Source organism: Mustela erminea, chromosome 6 (genome assembly GCF_009829155.1).
Source record: "Mustela erminea isolate mMusErm1 chromosome 6, mMusErm1.Pri, whole genome shotgun sequence".
Taxonomy (NCBI): Eukaryota; Metazoa; Chordata; class Mammalia; order Carnivora; family Mustelidae; genus Mustela; species Mustela erminea.
This window is the reverse complement of record NC_045619.1, coordinates 108,168,525-108,188,942: the sequence shown is the minus strand read 5'-3', so window position 1 is coordinate 108,188,942 and position 20,418 is coordinate 108,168,525. Positions and strand designations below refer to the sequence as shown.

The following is a 20,418-nucleotide window of genomic DNA, read 5'->3' as shown; positions in this document are numbered from 1 at the left end:
GCCAACGAAAGAGCCTTTAAACTTGCTCTTGTCTCCTCAGTGTTGCCCCAAATGATCTGAAGCATCTCATTACCTGGAAATAAAGTATTTTACACCACAAAGATGGAATCAGCTACTTTTCACCAAACGTTGGTTGTTTCAGTGATATATTAGAGACCCCATTCAGGGACTGTGGTCCAGAAACAGATAGTCCTTCTTCTGAAATTTGGTCAGAAGGGCCATAGTAGCCTGACATTTTTTTCTAAAAAGATTTTATTTATTTGAGACAGAGAGAGAGAGAGAGAGTGTGAGTGTGGTGGTGGGGTGGAGGGAGAGAGGGATAGGGAGAAGCAGACTCCCCATTGAGAAGGGACCTTGATGCAATGTGGGACTCCATCCCAGGATCATGACCTGAACTGACGGCAGACGCTTAACTGACTGAGGCACCAGTTGCCCAATAGTAGCTCGACATTTTATCTCAATGCCTGTGTCATTTCCCTCATTTCATCTCATCAAACAGGCATTTTATCATCTCACATCAACACAAGAAGAAGAAGAGTGAGTACAATAAATATTTTCAAAACTTTTATTACAGCATATTGTTGTAATTGTTCTATTTTTATTTAGCTATTGTTATTAATCTCTTACTGTAACTAGTTTATAAATTAAACTTTATCATAAGTATGTAGAGGAAAAAATAGATACATAGGGTTTGGTACTATCCTTGGTTTCAGGCATCCACTGGGGGTCTTGGAATATATCCCTGTGGATAAGGGGGAGACTATTATACTTTTTAAAAGTAGGAGTTCATAATGATGTCTTCAATACAATTTCCACTTTACCTAATCTTTAACTGTTGTTATGACATTAAAATTTTTTATTTGCAACATATATTTTTAAATTCAATACAGCATTTCCAACTAAATTTAGCAGAAGAGTTCTAAGTTGTTGAGCATATTGGTCACATTTTATGGAGCAGATTGAAAGATAGAGAAATACTACTTAAGCAGAGAGTTCCATCAAATTCTATAAATTATTAGCTTTGCTTTCTGCGAGGCAGAAACAGATGTACTGGGATTTCTTGCCTTTATCACTTACCTTCTAGGCAGAGGAACTTCCCAGAATCCCAATCACCAGAATATACCTGCGGGATGTCAGCACCATTCTTCTCAGACACATGTTCTTAGCAAGGATGGAAATTGCTGCTTTTCCTCTATTTCTAAGACAGATTCAAATTAGAACAAGAAAGAGTTATTACAAAAAAATTGTTTTTTAAAGGCATTCAGTCCAGGGATTGTTAAGCTAAAGTCCATGGATAAGTTCTAGGAAGTTTATAAACACTCAGAAATAATTTGCAAAATGTTTATTTGTTTATGTCTCTTTCCCTGGGAAGAGAATTCATGAATTTCATCTGATTCTTAAGGGAATCTTAGTATTAACAAAACAAAAATAAAACCACCACAAGCACAACAACTAAACCACAACATTGATTTAGTCTAATAATCTTTTCCCTTAGCGGTAAGTAAACTGACCAAGTGAATCACTGGTCTGAAATCACAGTTTGTGACAGAGCCTAGGACAGAGGGAACCAGGTGGTAAGCTTGGTAAAGAAGTTAGAAGTTCTGAACACCTCGATGAGGGTTCTTTCTCTTACATGAAGCCAGAGCAGGGAATCATTACATCTGAGGATAATTGTTTAAATTTTATTTTAAAAAGGGAGCATTGAGATTTGAAGAAAGAGAGGGAAGGGATATAAATGATGGAACAGCAATAATTCTGGGGGAAATTGCACAAGATGAGTCAAAAGAATCAGAGGCTTAGAAGTCATTGTCATTTACGAGCGACAGAAAGATGTGATGAGAGGTATAGAATTTTGTGTAAGTGCTTGTCAATAACATGGGTAGAGAATAGTGGTCATTGTAAAGGAAGTAAAATATAAAAAAGTTTGCAGAATATTTCTCATTCTGAATCCACGTAGGCTTCTTTCTGGGGATTGACAAGTTGATTCTAAAATTTATATGGAAACTCCAAGGACCCAGAATATCCAAAGCAGTCTTGGGAAAGAATAAACTTGGGAAACTTATACTCTTGGACTTCAAGACATTTTCCAAAGCTACAGCAATCGAAACTGTTGGTTGGTGCTGGCATAAGGACTAAGAAATAAGTCAATGGGACATAGAGATTCCAGAAATCATGCACACTTACATGGCCATTTGATTTTTGACAAGATGCCAAAGCAATTAAATGGGGAAAGGAGTCTTTTTTTTTTTTTAAAGATTTTATTTATTTGACAGACAGAGATCACAAGTAGGCAGAGAGGCAGGCAGAGAGAGAGGTGGAGGCAGGCTCCCCACTGAGCAGAGAGCCCAATGCGGGACTCGATCCCAGGACCCTGAGATCATGACCTGAGCCGAAGGCAGCGGCCCAACCCACTGAGCCACCCAGGCGCCCGGGAAAGGAGTCTTTTAAGGAATGATACTGAAACAGCTGGGGATCTCTATAGAAAAGAGTGTATTCCCACCCCACTTACACCATACATAAAAATTAATTCAAGAGGGATTGTAGATCTAAACATAACAGCGAAAATTGTACTGCCTCTAGAAAAAAAACAGAAGAGAATGTCTTGGTGACTTGGAAATAGATGAAGGTTTCTTAGGATGCAGAAAATAATAACCACAAAAAATATATGATAAATGAAATATAATGAATATTAAAAACTTCTATTTATTAAACACACTGTTAAGGAAATGAGAAGATATGACATGAACAGGGAAATATATTTTGCAAGACATACATTTGACAAAGAATTGATATTCAGAACATGTAAAGAACTTCTTAATAGTAAAAAGAACTCAATTTTTAAAAATAGGCAAAGCATTTCAATAGACACTTCAAAAACTAAGGTAATAAGCACATGAGAAAGTGCTGACCATCCTTACTCATTAGGGAAATACAGATTAAAGCCACAATGAAAAACCACTATATACCTACCAGAACAGCTAAAGTTGAGCATACTAACAATACCAAATATTGGCAAGGTTAGGTTTAAAAATATTTTGGAAATCATTGTAGTAATTTGTATGTATTGTTTTCTTTTCTTTTCTTTTCTTTTCTTTTCTTTTCTTTCTTTCTTTCTTTCCTTCCTTCTTTCTTTCTTTCTTCTTCTTCTTTTTTTTGGTCTGTGTTCTTTCTTAAGGAATTTGAAATTTGTAGGAGAATGTCGTGTTAGAGAGTCTGACGTAATATACTTGCTATAGTGATTTAAAACCTCTAAGAGAATTTGATATCAAACTTGTGAGTTATTTTGAAATATGTAAAGAGTTGAATCATAATAGATTTGGATAATTTGAAATGTGTTTAAGAATCTGATTGCTGGGGCGCTTGGGTGATTCAGTGGGTTAAGCCTCTGCTTTCAGCTCAGGTCATAATCTCAGGGTCCTGGGATCGAGTCCTGCATCGGGCTCTCTGCTCAGCAGGAAGCCTGCTTCCCCTTCTCTCTCTGCCTGCCTCTCTGCCTACCTGTGATCTCTCTGTCAAATAAATAAATAAAATCTTAAAAAAAAAAAAAGAATCTGATTGCTTTCAGGGAAGCCTGCGTGGCTGAGTCAGTCAAGCATCTGACTCTTAGTTCTGGCTCAGGTCCTGATCTCAGGGTCATGAGATGGAGCCCCAGGTCAGGCTCTGCACTGAGCAGGGAGTCTGCTTGAGATTCTCTCTCTCTTCCTCTCCCTCTGCCCCTCCTCCTTGCTCACAATCTCTCTCTCTCTCTCAAATAAATAAATAAATAAATATATAAATAAATATATAAATCTATCTTGAAAAAAAAAGAGTCTGATTACTTTTGTAATGTGTTTAGATTTTAGATAATTTGATTTATGGAATCTTTAAGACTTACCAAGGTCTAGGAAAGGAGTTTAAGTGCTTTGGATGGTTCGGTTGGAAAGAAATGTAAGTCTGTTTTTTTAGGAGTTTGATGAGCGTAGGTACTGTTTTCATGGCTGGAGTTCAAGATGCCTAGAAAACCCAGGTATCCAAGCTTGTGAATATTATTTTCCCAAGACATAGATTTTAATTACTCTTGAAGAATTCTGTCCTTAGCTAGCAGAATAAAAATTTAAGAGAATATGCCATTACCTAATCAAATTGATTTCCAGAGTGGGGAAAGGTCCTGTCTGTTTGTTGGCATCTTAAAGATTTTATGATGAAATAGATTTTTAAGAAAGTTTTGAGATGTGAGAGAGTGGGCAGGACAGAAGGACATTTTAGCACAGGAAACACTGAAAGGAAAGGCATAGAGTTTTTCCAGGGAGTGCAAGCAATCAAATGTGACTGGATCATGTAGGGGTTATAGTGGGAGAGTCGGGCTGCTTCAGTCAGTGCAAGAAGCCATTGGGAGTGCTGTGCAGTGAGTGCCTCTGTCTGAACTTTGGCTCCACTGACTCATCTGACAGTGCCATAGAAGGTGGGCTGGAGCGGCAAGGCCTGAGTGCTGGAAGACCTGCCCAGTCCTTCGTCTGCTTTTTTGTTCATCCATCCATCCTTGCATCCATGCATCCATCCAATCTTTCATTTAGTTGAGATTTCTTTTTTTTAATTTTAAAATATTTTATTTATTTATTTGACAGAGAAAGACACAGCAAGAGAGGGATCACAGGCAGGGGGAGTGGGAGAGCGAAAGGGAGAAGCAGGCTTCTAGCTGAGCAGGGAGCCCGATGCGGGATCATGACCTGAGCCTAAGGCAGACATTTAACGACTGAGCCACCCAGACACCCCTTAGTTGAGATTTCTTGACCATTACACTGTGCCAGGCTCTGTGTTCAGGGGACCCACAAGTGGAGGGATATAGTCTCTGCCCTCTAGGAACTTCCTCGTATGTAGGGAAGACAGACAATGACTAGATGGCAAGGAGGGCGGTGCCTGCTCTAGCAGCAGCCGTGTGCTCAGAAGGCTGCAGGCTACCAGTTCATGCAGGTGTGGATGGCTCGCTGTGCGGAGAGATGAGGGCCAGTGCCCCAGAGAAGGTGGCTCTGTGTTCATGTCACCCCTGTCCACCTATGAGGTGCTGAACTATCTAACGTGGTGGCAGGGAACAAGGAAAGGAAAAAAATGAAATAAATCACTCTGTTCTGCATTTTATTACAAAAATTCAAACCTAAGAAGCATAGTACTACTAAGCCTGTCCCCCACCTCCAGTTCAATACTTGTTAACGCTCTGTCATATTTGCTTTACCTCTCTCCATGTATATTTAGAGATGTTTGGCAGGTGGAGACATCATGATAGTTGGACCCCAAATTTTTCAGCAGAAACCTCCTCGGAGTAAGGACAGCTCACTGCATCAACGAGATGTCTTTATGACACCTAAGATAGTGAACACTAACTCCTTAATATTCAGATCATGGTTGAATTTCTCCAGTTGTGCCACTAAATGCTTTTACCGAGGATTTTTCAAAATCTTGGTTCATTCAAGTTTCGCATATTGCATGTGGCTGATCTCTTTATATCTGGAACATTTCCCTTGCCTTTTAAAAGATTACATTGAATATTCCACATTAAAAAAATATTTTATTTATTTGAAAGAGAGCACAAGCAGGCAGAATGGCAGGCAGAGGAGGAAGCTGGGGCTCAGTCCCAGGACCTCAGGATCATGTCCTGAGCTGAAAGCAGACTGCTTAACCGGCTGAGTCACGCAGGAGCTGCAGAATATTCCACATTTTTATATTTGCCTTACAACTTCCTTGTAATGTCTCTTAGCATGATATTTATTTATTTACTTATTTTGATTTATTTATTTGAGAAAGAGAGAGAGCACAAGGGTGGGTGGTGGGTGGCAGAGGGAGAGAGAGAAGCAGACTCTTTGATGGGCAGCGAGTCTGACATGGTACTCAATCCTAGGATCCTGGGATCATGACCTGAGCTAAAGACAGACACTTAACAGACAGTCACCAAGGTACCCTGCATGATTTGTTCTATTCCTCACACTTCCTGTAAACTGGAAGTGAGTCCAAAAGGCTTGATTTTATTCAGGTTAAATCTTTTTGGTCAGAATAACCCCCAGGCAATGCTGTATATTTTATATGACACTGCATTGGGAAACCCAATAAGGTCAGGTTGTTCCCACTATTATTTACTTTATTTTTTAACTTTTATTTACTTTTTCATTGCTTTATTAAGGCAGTCACAGACCATACAATCCCCTATCTAAAATGTACAGTTTGTGCTTCTCCGTCGTCCCTGGGCTGCATAACTGTTCCTATTACCAATGCTAAGCGTGGCCACCTGGTTGAAGTGGTGATATTCAGGAAAGAGAGACATCTGAATTTACAAAGATTTCTTGAGCTCTGTGAGTCAAACTCCACATGGAGCACTAGACTCCGGAAGGCCAACTGACTGAGAGTTCAAGGGGTTCCCCGTGACCTTGGAGAATACAGACGCGGGGTGGGTTGTGGGGACAGAAGTCAGATCCCAAGAAGAATGTGGGTGCTGGTGCTGTGGAGCTCCCACAGGGCAGACTTAATTTACGAGGTCTTAAAATCACAGGAAAGCAAAGACTTGGGAGGTGGCTTGAAGGGGTACATGCTGAGTGGAACTTGGGGTGGCTGCCACCCCTTTCCTCCACCTGCCATAGACCTGTGTGTCTGTACTCTCTGGCCCACTGCTCATCGACTGTAGTTCCAGGTTTGTATAGAGCAGCTATACAAACAGACAAGTTCAGGAAATCCAAAGGCTGGGTAGGAGCAGATGGGACTGTAAATGGAGTTTGCCGAGTGCAGACCAAGTGCCAGGCCGGGGCCTGGCTTCCCCCAGCTGTGTCATTTAATCCTTATAGCACCCTGTGAGGTGGGCATGTCATAGAAGAGCTAACAAGTGGGGAGAGATTACTAATTTTTTGCTTTCTTTTTTAAAAGAGAGAGAGAGCATATGAGAATGGGGTCAGGTAAGGGACAGATGGGGAGAGAGAGAGATAGAGAGAGAAAGAATCACAAGCAGGGTCCATGCTGAGGAGCCAGACCTAGGGCTCCACCTCACAGCCCTGAGATCATGAGATGAGCCGAAATCAAGAATCAGACACTTCACCGACTGAGCCATCCAGGTGTCTTGAGAAATTGCTAATCTACCAAAGGGCACATAGCAGGGTTTTGGGGGGCACATGAATTGAGTATATCAGTTTTGAAGCATGCTCTCCATGCTTCACTGCCTCCTGGGGCCTTGAGTCCTTGAGTCCTCCTGTCTCCCAGCCTCCCAGCCCAATGGTCTCCCCTTTTCTACCCAGTCTGAACTCCAAGGCGGTCTCTAGGACTCTGAGCACTGAGCCAGGCATCTCTACGGAGCTGGGTTGGGGACCTCGACAGCGAGCATTGGATTCACCCGGGGTCATGGTTGCACAATGCCCAGTTCCAGGAAACACTATCAGTACTAGAATCTCGGTGAACGGCGCCCCCTGATGTTGTGCAGTGCACAGCATAAGAACCTGTAAGCGAGGTCCCAGCTAAGGTTTCTCCATCCCACCCTTCCTCCCATTCTTCCTTTTTCTGTTTCCTTTTTTCGTGAGGAAACAGCAAGGACACGTGTGAGATCAAGGTTACAGTCGGTGTGATTAGACCCGGCGACCTGGTGCCTCCTTGTTCCCGGTGGAGTCACACCTGAAGTTCATTATTCTCAGCAGTCAACAGAGAATGAGGAATCTTCCAGGCTAGGGGTGGGAGGAACATAGGCCTGCTTCCTATAATGTTTTTAGGCTACCAAACCCCGAGAACCCAGAACCTCCTGTTTTGTACAAATCCCAGGTGAGTTCATGTGTGGGGGCTGGGATGGCCTAGCCATCCTTCTGCTCTCCAGAAGGTGGGAACGTGAGATGCGTTTTGCCCCATCCACAGTTGATCAGGGGATGGCTGTTTGCTTGGCAGTTTCCTTGCAGGAACCTGAGCATGACTTTTTCTGTTTCTGTGCATTTCTTGGAGTGTTCCTCCTCAGCCCTCATGGAGGGGGACTCCCAAGGGCATGCCCTTATGGGTCCCGAGCCACCTGTGAAAATCGACGCCCACCTCAGGACACTTTGGCAGGAGCACCAGGAGCAGCACAGGCCCGGGCGTGATCTTCTACCTCCCTCCCTAGCATTTGGTCTTCTGGAGCCATAGTTGGTAGTGGCCGCTAAGGGTTCACAGACCGCTCCCCCTGCAGCAATTGTATGATTTTTTTTTCAACCTCATATTGTCCTTGACCTTTCTCAGCCACTTGTTGTACATTCTCTTGGTTCTCTGAAATTACCTGATTCCACCTATTCTTGGGTCAGATATTAGTTGGATGTTAGTTCAGCTGGGGCAGAGACATCCAGAAGAATGCTGACTTAGACACTGTATTTCTGTTGCCTATAGAGGTTCAAACGGGTATGGAGACTCTGTTTCGGAAGTCTTCAGGAGGCCAGACTCCTTCTATGCTTCTGTTCCTGGGGGAAGGCCCTTCTCTGCATCTGTGGACAGCATTTCAGCAAGTGAGAATGGGGAAAAGGAGAGGGAAGGAGGTTCCGGAAGTTGCCACCTCCCCTGCTCACATCCCATTGACCGGAGTGTTTCTGACAGCAGGAGAGGTTGGGAAATGCAGTCTTATTAAGGGAAGCTGTGTACCCAGCTCACAATTCTAGTCCTATGAGAGAAGAGTGGGACGGCAGTGCCTGCCACACATGGGCTGGGCTCTCAGGACCTCTGGTTCCATAGGACAAGGCTGCGGGAAGTGGTGAAGCAATCCTCCCACCTGCTCCTGATTGTCTGCAGGAGTTTCCTCCTATCACGTGCTGCTGTATGGCCGGAGTTCAGACTGGCCCAAACCCATGCTACAGGGAAGGTGACTCTGAGATTATGGTATGCTTGTCTTCTGTCCAGAGTCCACCATTCCCTTAGACAGGGCAGTGGACCCTAGCCTCACAGATCCCATAGGCACTGCTGCTGGAGCAGCGTCTCCATCCGTCCCTGCACCCACCCCTCCACTCTGAGTCAGAGGTTGAGTTGAGGATGCTCCCTTCTTCCTGTTGATGGTTCTTGTATGTTCCTGTTTTGATAGGAAGCATGTCCTCTGGTTAGATTGTGGGTGTGGTGTGTATTTGCTCCTCTGGCGGTCTGTGCCATCTTTTATTTACTTCCCTTGCCTCCTATAGATGCTATGATGGAGAGAAAGTCTGGACTGTGTCCTGAAGGAGTGTCAGCCTCACTCATCAAGCCAAGGGCAGTGACGTAAGTTCCTTCGTCAGAGTAATAGCTGCGGTTCTCCCGCATGCCAGCACTTGGTTGTTGGCAAGGACCCTCATCGTGCAGCAGCAGCTGCCATTCAAACATGCCATGCCATGATTATGGTCGCTTCTGGTTCAGGTACATTGCTTGTATATATACCACACCGTTCTAGTACGATGGGCTCACACCTGCTATGTAGCTATCAGACTGGTGCATTATTCATGGGTCAGATGAAGACCTATTTGGGTCCTGACCTTGAGGGAGCATCACAAGGAGAAGAACAGCAGTCAAGATGCATCCTCACGCTGTCACGGCTTCATCTTTCGATGCTGGATCATGATCTCATGCCCAGAGCAGCATAGCAACATGCCTTCAGTGTCCAGATGCCTTATGAACTATAAGTTCTCCAGGTGATATGATCTGCCTGCGTATTTCGGGGGCTCAGTGGTGTCCTTGTTAGATAGGTGCAGACCTGCTCTTAAATAGGAAGTATCAGTTTGCTCTTTGGTTTCCCCACAGCTCCTACCAGACAAGGAATTCCCCTTGATGATCTTGAGGGAAATGCAAGGAATGGGGAGTTTTCAGCCCAACTCTAGCAAAAGGGACTGTTCAGTAGTGAAACTGATGATGAGCAGGAGGTAATGGAGACTGGGTCAAACCCAACACCTGCAGCCAGTGCAACAACATATATTTTATGAAAAAGAGAAAGCTGAGAGGGGTCCCTCTGCAACCCAAGGGCCCCCTGCAAGACTTGCAAAAGCTCAGAGATGAGTCTTCTTGGCTCCTGAGCACTCTGGCATCCCCGTTGTGACAGCCTTGGAATTTCTGTAGCTATTTGGGTTATGACCTCCTCCTGGCTGCTGTTTCAGAAACCACGGGGCTTATTGTCTGGGCTCTCCATTTGTGAGAGTACACACTCCTATCATAGTCCTAGGTCTTGATCACCTCGTTTATTTCTGGGGCAATGTGTGGCATGATTTTATTTAATTCAAGCTAAGGCGGTGTGGAATACATCATCTTAAACACCTCTCTTCGCCCAAGTGGGTTATTACTTAATTACTTACTTACTCAGCTCCTTCAGGCCCTAGGGGTGCCACAGAGAAAAGAACCAAGTCCTAATGTAAACCAGTGTCACAAACCTCTTGTTCCTTTTTGTCTTTGATGAGGTGGTTTGAAGGGTGTTAACCACTTCTGATGGGTGGGGCCACCAAGGGTTTCCAGGGCAGTTTCTGCACTGCACACAGGGTGGGCCTCTGTACCTCCCTCGGTTTCCAACACTGTTCAGCTCTGTCTCTTTCAACTGCTCTGCTTCTGTGGCAGTGACTCCTTGCTTTGCTCAGACTCATGCACTCTGACCCTGAAAGGAGGGAGTGAGGGGGTGTCCTGATGTCCTTACTCTGATCAAAGACCTGTTCCTGAGATGATGGATGTCACCTGGAACACCTGAATTCTCATCCATGGAGCTCAGGGGACATTGTTTCCAAACTCAGCCCACTTTATGAGTACCTTGACGTGGACTTCCCATCTCCTGGCTGTCCTGGGGCTAGGGCCTTACCCCTAGCAGCACACACATCTCTGTGCTTTTGCTAGTGTTGTTGGGGGCCCTTGGGTTGCAGAGGGACCCCTCTCAGCTTTCTCTTTTTCATAAAAAACATGTTGTTGCATTGGCTGCAGGTGTTGGGTTTGACTCAGTCTCCATTTCCTCCTACTCATCATCAGTTTCACTACTGAACAGGCCCTTTTGCTAGAGTTGGGCTGAAAACTCCCCATTCCTTGCATTTCCCTCGTAAATTCCTTCCAAGCTCACCTGTCCCTCCTTCCCTCATTGTCAGCACCAGATGTGTCAAAGCTGGGTAGGTGGCATCTGGTTAAAGATTGGCTTTAGAGAGGGCGGGGCCGTTCCACGGGAAAAATCCCTTTTAAATTGAGAGGCCATGGGCTCCAGAAGCTGCCTTCAGCTCCCAGCCCTGGGCTTGCAGGTTGTCCCGATGCACAGAGAGTGCTACTTGCAATTAGTTCACCCGGGCCAGGGATGCTAGCCAACTGACCGATTCATGGTAGCCTCACCCCGAATGTGAAGAGTACCCACGTTGAGAGCCCTGCACCTCGCTCTGCTCCTGCTCTGAATCAGCAAGCAGCACCCAGGAAAGACTGACTTGAACCGCAGCCCCTCCCTGCCCCTGAAAATCCAGCTCATCTAAGACTTGGGGTCTAGTCCAGCCCACAGTGGCACATCCCTACAGAGCCCACAGCTGAGGGCCTGAAAAGGTAACATGGTGTGGGACCTTTTGCTCACCTTGAACTTACCTTGTTTGTGTCTTGAACCACAGGTCTTTCAGACAAAATCCTGCCAATATCTGCTGCATGGGATCTGCTGGCCACTTACAGTGTTCTTCCTCTGTTCTTTTGCTGCTATTCTGCACCACCCACTTTCACACCCAGACAGGATATTAGTGTAAAGTGAATAGTAGATCATGACACTTCTCTACTCAAAATATTTTGATGACTTTCTATTATTCTTTTTTAAAGATTTTATTCTTTTTAAAATATTTTTTAAAGATTTTATTTAAATTTTATTTGACAGAGATCACAAGTGGAGGCAGGCAGAGAGGGGGAAGCTGGCTCCCTGCTGAGCAGAGGGCCCAACGTGGGGCTTGATCCCAGGACCTTGAGATCATGACCTGAGCCGAAGGTAGAGGCTTTACCCACTGAGCCACCCAGGCACCCCAATGACTTCCTATTCTTTTTAGGATAAATCCAAACTTTTGCCAGGCTCCCAAGGGCCTTCATTGTATCTTCTGCTCTTACCTGGCTCTCTAGCCTCATTGTCTACCAAGCCTACCTTCTTCTCTGACTCAGATGCCTCTGGGTTACTGCCTAAGCTGCTCTGCCTGTCCACACTTGTCTGCTACCCACACCCTTGTACCATTTTTCAGATCTCAAGTGCAAAGTGATACCATCCAGAAAGCCTTTATTAGAAGATTAGGCGGGGTACCTAGCCCATGGGCTCACATTCTTTCTGTCCTAATAGCTGTCTCCCCATGTTGAAATCTCCTTAGTTATCTCTCTCTCTCTTCAAGCTTCAAGGAGGTGGCCGAACATGTAGATGGTCTTATTTATTATTGTAGTCCCAGCATCTAGCACAGCATCTGGCACATAGTAGATGCTTAATAAATACTAGTTGACTTAACTAATTATCTTTTAAAAACCATTTTTGATATTTGAATACCTATGTTTATAGCAGTATTATTCACAAAAACCAAAAGGTAGAACAACCCCACTGTTCACTGATGGTTGAATGGATAAGTAAAACGTGTATAGCCATACAATGGAATATTATTCAGCCTTAAGAAAAGAAAGAAATTCTGACACATACTACAACATGGATGAACCTTAAGGACATTATGCTAAGTGAAGTAAGCCAGGAACAAAAGGACAAATACAGTATGATTCTCTTATATGAGGTCCCTAGAGTCATCAAATTTATAGAGACAAAAAGTAGAATGGTAGTTGCCAAGGACTCAGGGGAAGAGGAAAGGGGAGTTAGTGTCAAATGGATACCGAGTTTCAGTCTGGGAAGATAAAAAAGTTCTGGAGATGGATGGTGGTGATGGTTTTATAAATAGCATGTAAATGTATTTAATGACATTAAACTGCACGCTTAAAAATGGTTAAGATGGTACATTTTATGTTATGTGTATTTTGCTACAGTAAAAAAACTATGCTAAAAATCACTTTTATAAAACTTCAAATGAGAAAAATAAAACCTCCAGGTAATGTTGGAGAGAGAGTGAGAAAGAGAGAATGAATTAGGGGCTCATGCTGGGGAACTGTGGTCAAGATTCAGGAACCCCTAGTGGGCAGACCAGGTTTACAGCCCTCGTAAAGTGTCCTTGCATAGCCAGCCTCATGGTCTCTGGATGTGCCTCAAGTTACCCTCTGGCCTGCTCAAGACTGCTGCTGCTCATTTCTTTGTTCATTTCAGCTGAGACGATTGACATGAACACTTGAGGTTTTATATACCACTGTCCTTAGAGTCTATTCCACAAGGCAGGGGACCTTAAAAGATGTTTCTTTGCAACTTTGAGAATAAAACATTATTCAAGCACTCAGTGGCAGATTGTTCTCCAAAGATGACCACAACTGTATCTCCCATCTTGCATTCTTTCTGCAATGACACCCTCTTGTCAGGAGGGGCGTCTATTTCTGTGTCCTTGAATCCAAGATGGCAGAAGATGACATTGTGTGGTTCTGAGGCTAGCCTCTAAGATGCAGTGTTGTTTCTGCTTTTTTGCTCTCTGGAAGAGCTAACTGCCATGCAATAAAGAAGCTAGAGATAAAATACTGAGTGATGAGGTTGCCAGCATGTGCAGTGAGAGAGGCCATGTTGGGGAGCTGAACATGTGTTAGGTGAGTGAAGCTTCTTGGACTTTCCAGGTCAAGCTTGCCACCATTAGACCACAACTTCATGGACACCACTTTTGGAACAGAAGAACCAGCCAACCAGGCCCTGCCCAGATATATGACCCCAGAATTTTTAGAAATAAATAAGCCATTGCTGTTTTAGGTTACTGAATTTTGAAATGGTTTGATTTGTCTCAAGAGACAACCCAAACCCCATCTTCTACCAAATTAAAAACGAGAACCTATAATTGTATTACAGAGCATTCTATACCTCCACTCAGTTTGTATTCACTGTTAAAAATATTAAAATAAATAAAAAAGAAAGAAATCCACCCACAAATCCACCATGCCAATGCTTTCTCTATTTCCACTTATCTGTACATTGTTCATTAGTTTAAGATAGGCATACATAGCTAAACAATGTTGTGTTTATTGAGCACATAACATTTTGCAGTTTTTCCCTCTCTTAGCATTGCATTTTTCATTCACATATTCAACAAGCATTTACTGAGATCTGCTTTATGTCAGCCACTGAGAATTTAGAGCTAAATTACTACATACTAGTTTTTCCATATTTTAAATAATTTACGTAATAATTCCTGTGAAATTGCTCTTTAAATCAAACCCAAATTAATCCAGGTGTTTCTTTTCTTGTCTATTTATAATTTTAGCTCTGAAGAATTTGTGTTAATTTACAATATGACCTATAGTATCAAACCATAAAATTAAAATTATCAAGGAAGGAAAATAAATATGCCATGAACCTAGTCAAATAGAATTACTGTAATTGAACATGTAGTTCTGAGATTTCAGGCAAGGCAAAAAAAGAACAGTGAAGCAGTCATTCTCATTGCTTGACTTAAAGCAAGCTCATCATTCTTCTAATGGGGACGGAGATCCTGACTTCCCTACCCAGGAGGGGCTGAAGACAGCATAGGTAGAGGAGGGCCAGCCCTCCCAGGAACTTGGCTGGGAGGAAGAGTAGAGAGTGTTGAAGCTAGCTAAGGGAAATGGGATGTTGGTGGGAAGATTCTGTAGAGAGGCAGAAACCGAGGATTCAGGGAAGACAGGGTCTGACTCACGGGTAGGGTCTCTCAGAAGGTCTGGGACTCATGTGGAAAATGAGGGCGTTTCTTGGATGGCAATTTCTTTTTGTTTTTCAATTTAAGTAAGTTTTTTTCAATTTAAATTAGATGAGAGTTTAGGAGAGTGGGGTTGAGGGTTTGAGGAGAATGGGAAAGGTATCAGGTATTCCTTGTTGAATCTGCTGATAGACTACTGAGGATCTGAATCCAGGAACAGACAGAAGGCAAAGGACAGATCATGACACAAATATCACCAGGGCCCTGGCTCCTGACCCCATACAAACTCATCCCTCTACAAGGTAGGGGACTTGATCTGAAGGTTCTTCTACATCTGCTTTTCTGAGAGTCATGATTCGTCGAGGCTGTGAAGATAGGCAGGTGGCAGAACCAATGGGGCAGCTAGCTGGGAGATTCTAAGGAGTGGAGCAGTTGGGGAGGAAGGAGAGGTTTCAACCCGTTGAGCGCCAGGTTTTACATGGGAAAGGACAGAAGAGATGGCTTCAGAGCTGTGGCAGCAGAAGCAGGAACAAACCTCCTGGACAGACAGGCTCCACTCCTCCAGTTGCCTGCGAGTTTAGTCCCTACTCAACACACGTTACTGGAGATTTGATGCTTTAATTTCAGTTGACTGGGATTTGGCTACTAAGTTGTCTCTGAAGGAAGAAAAGCGAAGATATGTGGGCCTGGACACCAACTGCTTTATTTCCTGCAAGAGTTGGCAGGTGAGAGTTCAGGGGCCCACCATGGCCCTCCTCCTTTCTTCCCTGTCACCTCTGGGCCATGCCCTTGTGAAGCAGGTGAAGTCCAAAGTTCAGGCTGCCTGGTTTCTAATCCTGGCAGCTCCATGTGCTTGGCAGTATAATAATCATGGAGGAGTTTCTTAAGCATTCTAAATCTCAGTTTTCTTCTCTGGAAACTGAGAATACTTATCTCATAAAGTTGTTCTAAAGAATAAATGAGATAATGAACCACGTAACTGTCTACTTATAGTAGAGTGTCTAGCAGATAATAAGTGCTCAGAATATGTATCGTTTTCCCATTGTCCCATCTACCCCTTTGGCTCTTTTCCTTGATCACCCACTGCCCTTAGTAGGCTGAACAGGTAGTCCTGCATCCATCAGCTTACTCTGGAGTCTGCCTCTCATGATGCCTGTGTATGGGCTGTTTGAAGGATATTGAATGAATGATGTGACCTGATACTTGGGAGTAATTTAGAAATTTTGCTGAGTCTCAGGCACCTTTGAAGGAGACTTTTCAGCACTAACCGTGACAATTTTTCAATAAAAGTCCTAAGCATCTTAAAATTTTTTATTTATTGATTGAGAGAGAGAAGAGAGTGAGGGAGTGTGGGAGAAGGGCAAAAGGAAAGGGAGAGAGAGAATCCTAAGCAGGCTCTGCCCCCAGTGCAGAGCCTGACACCCTGCTGGATCTCACGTTCCTGAGATCATGGACCTGAGCAGAAATCAAGAGCTGGACACTTAATGGACTGAATCACCCATGTGCCCCCTAAGGCATTTTAAAAACCCTCAGAAAATAAGTGTTGGTAAGGATGTGGGGAGCCTGGAACACTTATGTATTGCTGGTAGGAATGCAGATGGCACAACAGCTGAGATAAGCATTGTGGTCATTCCTCAAAAAAGTTAAACATAGATTTACCATGGTATCCAGGAATTCCGCTTCTCATTATATAGTCGCGAGAAGTGATTGTAGAAACTCAAATGTATTTGTACACCCATCTAGTCGCTTTATACACAACAGCCAAAAAGTGAAATAACACAAATGTCTATCAATGAGTGAATATGAAAACATGTATTTTATCCACACGGTAGAATATTATTCAGCCATCAAAAGGAAGGACAACTTGACACTTGCTACAACATGGATGAAACAAAGAAATTATGCTAAGTGAAATAAGCCAGACACAAAGAATAAATATGGTATGGTTTCTCTTAGAGGAGGTTCCCAGAGTATTCAAACTCATAGGGACAGAAAGTAGAGTGGTAGTTTCCAGGGAGTGGGAGAGGGTGGGGGGCAAAGGGGAGTTACTGTTTTGGGGCAGAGCTTCAGTTTAGGAAGATGAAAGTGTTCTGGGGGTGGATGCAGTGTACATGTGCCTAATGCCACAGAAGCTTATGCTTAAAAATGGTCATAATGGTAGATTTTATGTTAATGTGTATTTCATCACACACACAAAAAAAACACAAAGAAATATGTTAAATACTCATACTCTAAACCTTAAGTTATGATTGATCACTGTCATGTGCAAGAACATATTTAAGAGAGGACAAGCACTGACAATTAACAAAATCAAACTAATAACGATATTTACCACATTTTACTCTTCTGTAATGTATTTAATCCAATGGCACAGGGTTTGCCATATATAGGTTGTCAATAAGTAGCCGGTGTTTTTTTTAATCATTGTTACTGCTATTATTGTTTGTATTATTTATTATTTATGTCATTATTATTTATTATTATTATAATTATTATAAATAATGTATGGTGCTAGGCACCTCTGAAGAGTTGTGGATGGAACAGAATCATGGGCAAGAAAGAAAGGAAATGCGCATACTATTCTTTTCCTCTGTAGTCCTAGAACATCTCCTGGGAAAGATACAAAGTATAGAGATTGCCATAGGGCTTCTAGAACAACCAGACACACCTGAATTGTTAAATTCACCAATTCCTTCCACCCTTCCTTTGTTCATTTATCAAGTTTAATTAGGTCCTTAGATGTAATCATTCATACTGGATGATATGGCTGTTGTACATGTAATAAAGTTTGATTCCTTACCTCCGGAAGCTGATAGTCTAGTAGGAGAGATGGGATATGTAATTGTAGTGCATTTGGGCATGTCCTGAGTGCACAGCCTTTCTCAGAGGCTGAAACATGGAGAGAGGAATAACCACAATATAGGGGTACAAATACTACCCATGTGTAAATATGTGAAACTAACTGCTGGTGGCAGATCTAAACTTGAGCCAGTCAGTCCCTTGGATGTCCTCAGGGTTCTTGGCACCCGCTCCCACGTTCTAACACTGTGTTCTTTCGTTTTTGCCTTTCCTGAGGTGCCGTGGAGAGTTCTCCTGGTCTCGGATTCCGTGATCTGTTGAGGGTCTGAAGAGATGGCTGCAGCAGCAGTAGCTGGACTGATCCCTGTGCTACACTCGGTGGCTGGTGACAAATCCAGCTACTACATTGGGCGGCAGCTGTGGTTTGGCTTCATTGCGGTTTATGGAGTGGTGGTATACGTGGTGCGCATGCCGTGGGCCTCCGTCCATGAAGATTTCTGGTGCCATGGCAACATCACCAATCCTTGTTTGATTGAGTGTTTTGAAAAACGTTTTAGAAGTCCTGTAGTGGGAATTTGGTACTTCTTTTTCTTTATTTTTTTGGCCCTTTTCTTCCTCATGGAATTCTTCTTGGCTCAGATTCGGCACAAGCAGATCAAAGTCAAATTAGTGGAGTCCGTGGCAAGTGAAATGGAGGAAGGCTCCATGGTGGGGATCCAGGAACATGTCCCTTCCCCGAAGAAGTCCATCCTGAACTTCCACCAGGAGAAGATGCTTTTGCTTTTGTACCTTCTTTACTTCCTCCTGCAGGTTGGTGCACAGTGCGTGTTTTCTTTCCTTCTCATGTTCCAACACCTGCCCTTGGTGAGTCAAGCCATCATTCACTGCAGCACCGACAGCTGCCCCGGGCCCTATTTCTGCCTGATCAGGGGTACTATGGAGAAGCGAATGTCCATCTACACCCTCGTCACCTTGTCCTTCATGATCATCCTCTTCTGCTCAGGTTTCTTCATATACAGCATCCATCATTACCTGTTAAAAGGCATTGCCAGTGCAAAGTTTTGGCTTGACTAATTTTGGAAGGTTTTATTGTGAGTCTTTCCTCCCTTGCACTAGGAACTTCGTATTCCTTTAAATATTGTGTCTGGGGCAGGGCTTCCTCCTGCTAACTTTCTTTGCTTTAGTCCTTCATGAAATAAACCTTGGATGTTCTGTTTCCTTCTTCTACAACCAGGCTCAGATTGTCTAACTGTGGAGTGGGTGGTACACACTTGATAACATTTCAGAGTTTTCTCAAATGTGTTATCTAATCTTCTCCTCCCCAGAAGCCTTTGGCATTGAGCTTGCTACTTCATTCTTCCAGTGTCTTCAAATCAGGAAGAGTTGTCATCGTCTAGGAGCTGAGAGTTTTAAAGATTCAGGGGTGACTGGTTCACTTGTACTCTGGCCTCCCCAGTTTAGGTTGTAAATACAGAGAAGGTAGTTCTTCTCCACAGGAAAATTCTCAGCTGGAATGGCAGAGCAGGTTCCCCAAGCTCCTAGATGTGGGCCCAGTCTTACCACCTCACTGAGTCTCCAGTGAGGACTGAATATATCTGGATGAATCCCCCTGGGGAAAGGATGAGAGAATGTGGCTAGGGTAGGAATGAGGTTTTGTGGAAGCAGTGCACTGGGTTTCTCTGTGTCCAGAATCTTGCCTTACTCCAAGACCTGATCTATCTTGAGTTATGTTGAAACCCAGCTCAAGCCTACACATAGGTGACTTACTAACCGTAATTTGGGCTCCCTGCTGAGTCCTGTTGTCTGCAAACACAAGGTGGTTTGACCAGCTATGGCTAAAGCTCTTCACATCGGGAGGGAGGCAAAGATAGGGATCAGAGTGAGTCTGTTATAGAGAACGTATGGCTGATTACCTCATCCTGTGCTAGGCAGTCATCCCTAGAAGTAATTTGAATGACCTGAGGCTTGGGCTCCCTCCAGGTGCTTGGTGTACGATGTAGAACAGGGGGCAGTGCCAAGAGCCCCACCTTTTTGGGTACAGTCTGTCTTATCCAAGCAAGCATGATGTTCCCAAATAATTTAGTTGGATGTAGTTGGAATTTTCCTGAGGCTGACCGTGGCAGACATCTCATGGTGGCCCCCAAAGATTTTCTGCCTCCTGGCATCCATGTCTTTGTATAATCCCTCCTTTATGAATGCAGGTAGAAACTGTGACTTCCTTCTAACCAAAAGATGTTACTCCTGGGATTATGTCATATTATATATTATCCCATTTTAGCAGGTTAGAACAAGACTTTCCCTGGTTGGCTTTGAAGAGGCATGCATGGCAGGGAATTGCAGGCAATCTCTTAGAGCTGAGAGTGGCCCCCAGCTGACTGCCAACAGAAAATAGGGTCTTCAGTCATACAACTGCAAAGAAATTAAATTCTGTCCACAACTTGAATGAAGTGTATTCCTCCCCAGTCCAGCTGGCAGATGAGAATGTAGCCCAGCTTACCTTTAGACTGAGGTTTGGGAAACCATGAGCAGAGGGCCCATGCCTGGGCTTCTAACCCACAGAAACTGTGAGATAATATGTGCAAATTGCTTTAAGCTGCTAAGTTTGTGGAGATTTGTTACATAGCAATAGAAAACTAATGCACTGACTTCAGGGGTCCCACAATGGTACAAGAGCCAAGGGAGGTTGAGTGGTCTCAGCATTAATGCATCTGTGGAGGCTTTTCCTCCATCCTAGGAAGCAATTCTGCTTTGCTTTCTTCCAGCAGGTGTTTCAGGCACAGTTTAAGGGACTCGTATGAGTCTTAGCAGAGAGTGTCAGAGACTGATGTGACTGCTGCTTCTGTCCCCTATCCCTAGCCAGCCCTGGGAAGATTCTCACTGTCCTGAATGATCCATCTTGCTCTGCACTGGACTCAGCAAAGTGAGATCTGAG

The 20,418-nt window shown here is 43.7% G+C and overlaps 1 protein-coding gene across 6 annotated transcripts; it reads left to right on the top strand.

The window, feature by feature from the left end:
* The first annotated feature begins 443 nt into the window (after positions 1 to 443).
* On the top strand, positions 444 to 19,742 carry LOC116594182. Of its 6 annotated transcripts, none has more exons than XR_004287087.1 (3): positions 444 to 537; positions 9,129 to 9,611; positions 11,532 to 11,687. XR_004287087.1 is itself a non-coding variant. In XM_032349231.1 (3 exons), the coding sequence occupies exon 3, from the start codon at positions 17,820 to 17,822 to the stop codon at positions 18,558 to 18,560; it is 741 nt and encodes a 246-aa protein (XP_032205122.1). In that variant the 5' UTR covers positions 458 to 537; positions 9,129 to 9,339; positions 17,763 to 17,819; the 3' UTR covers positions 18,561 to 19,742. The 6 variants fall into 6 exon arrangements, 5 of the variants coding, with proteins under 5 accessions (XP_032205122.1, XP_032205124.1, XP_032205123.1 ...); XM_032349231.1 differs by lacking the exon at positions 11,532 to 11,687 and adding an exon at positions 17,763 to 19,742 and having other exon boundaries at positions 458 to 537; positions 9,129 to 9,339; XM_032349232.1 differs by lacking the exons at positions 444 to 537; positions 11,532 to 11,687 and adding exons at positions 8,541 to 8,564; positions 17,763 to 19,742 and having other exon boundaries at positions 9,129 to 9,339.
* Positions 19,743 to 20,418: the final 676 nt, after the last annotated feature.

What these genes read in the sequence shown, in the direction of transcription:
- LOC116594182 (XM_032349233.1), top strand. Translation starts at nt 17,820, where the DNA reads ATGGCTGCAGCAGCAGTAGCTGGACTGATCCCTGTGCTACACTCGGTG.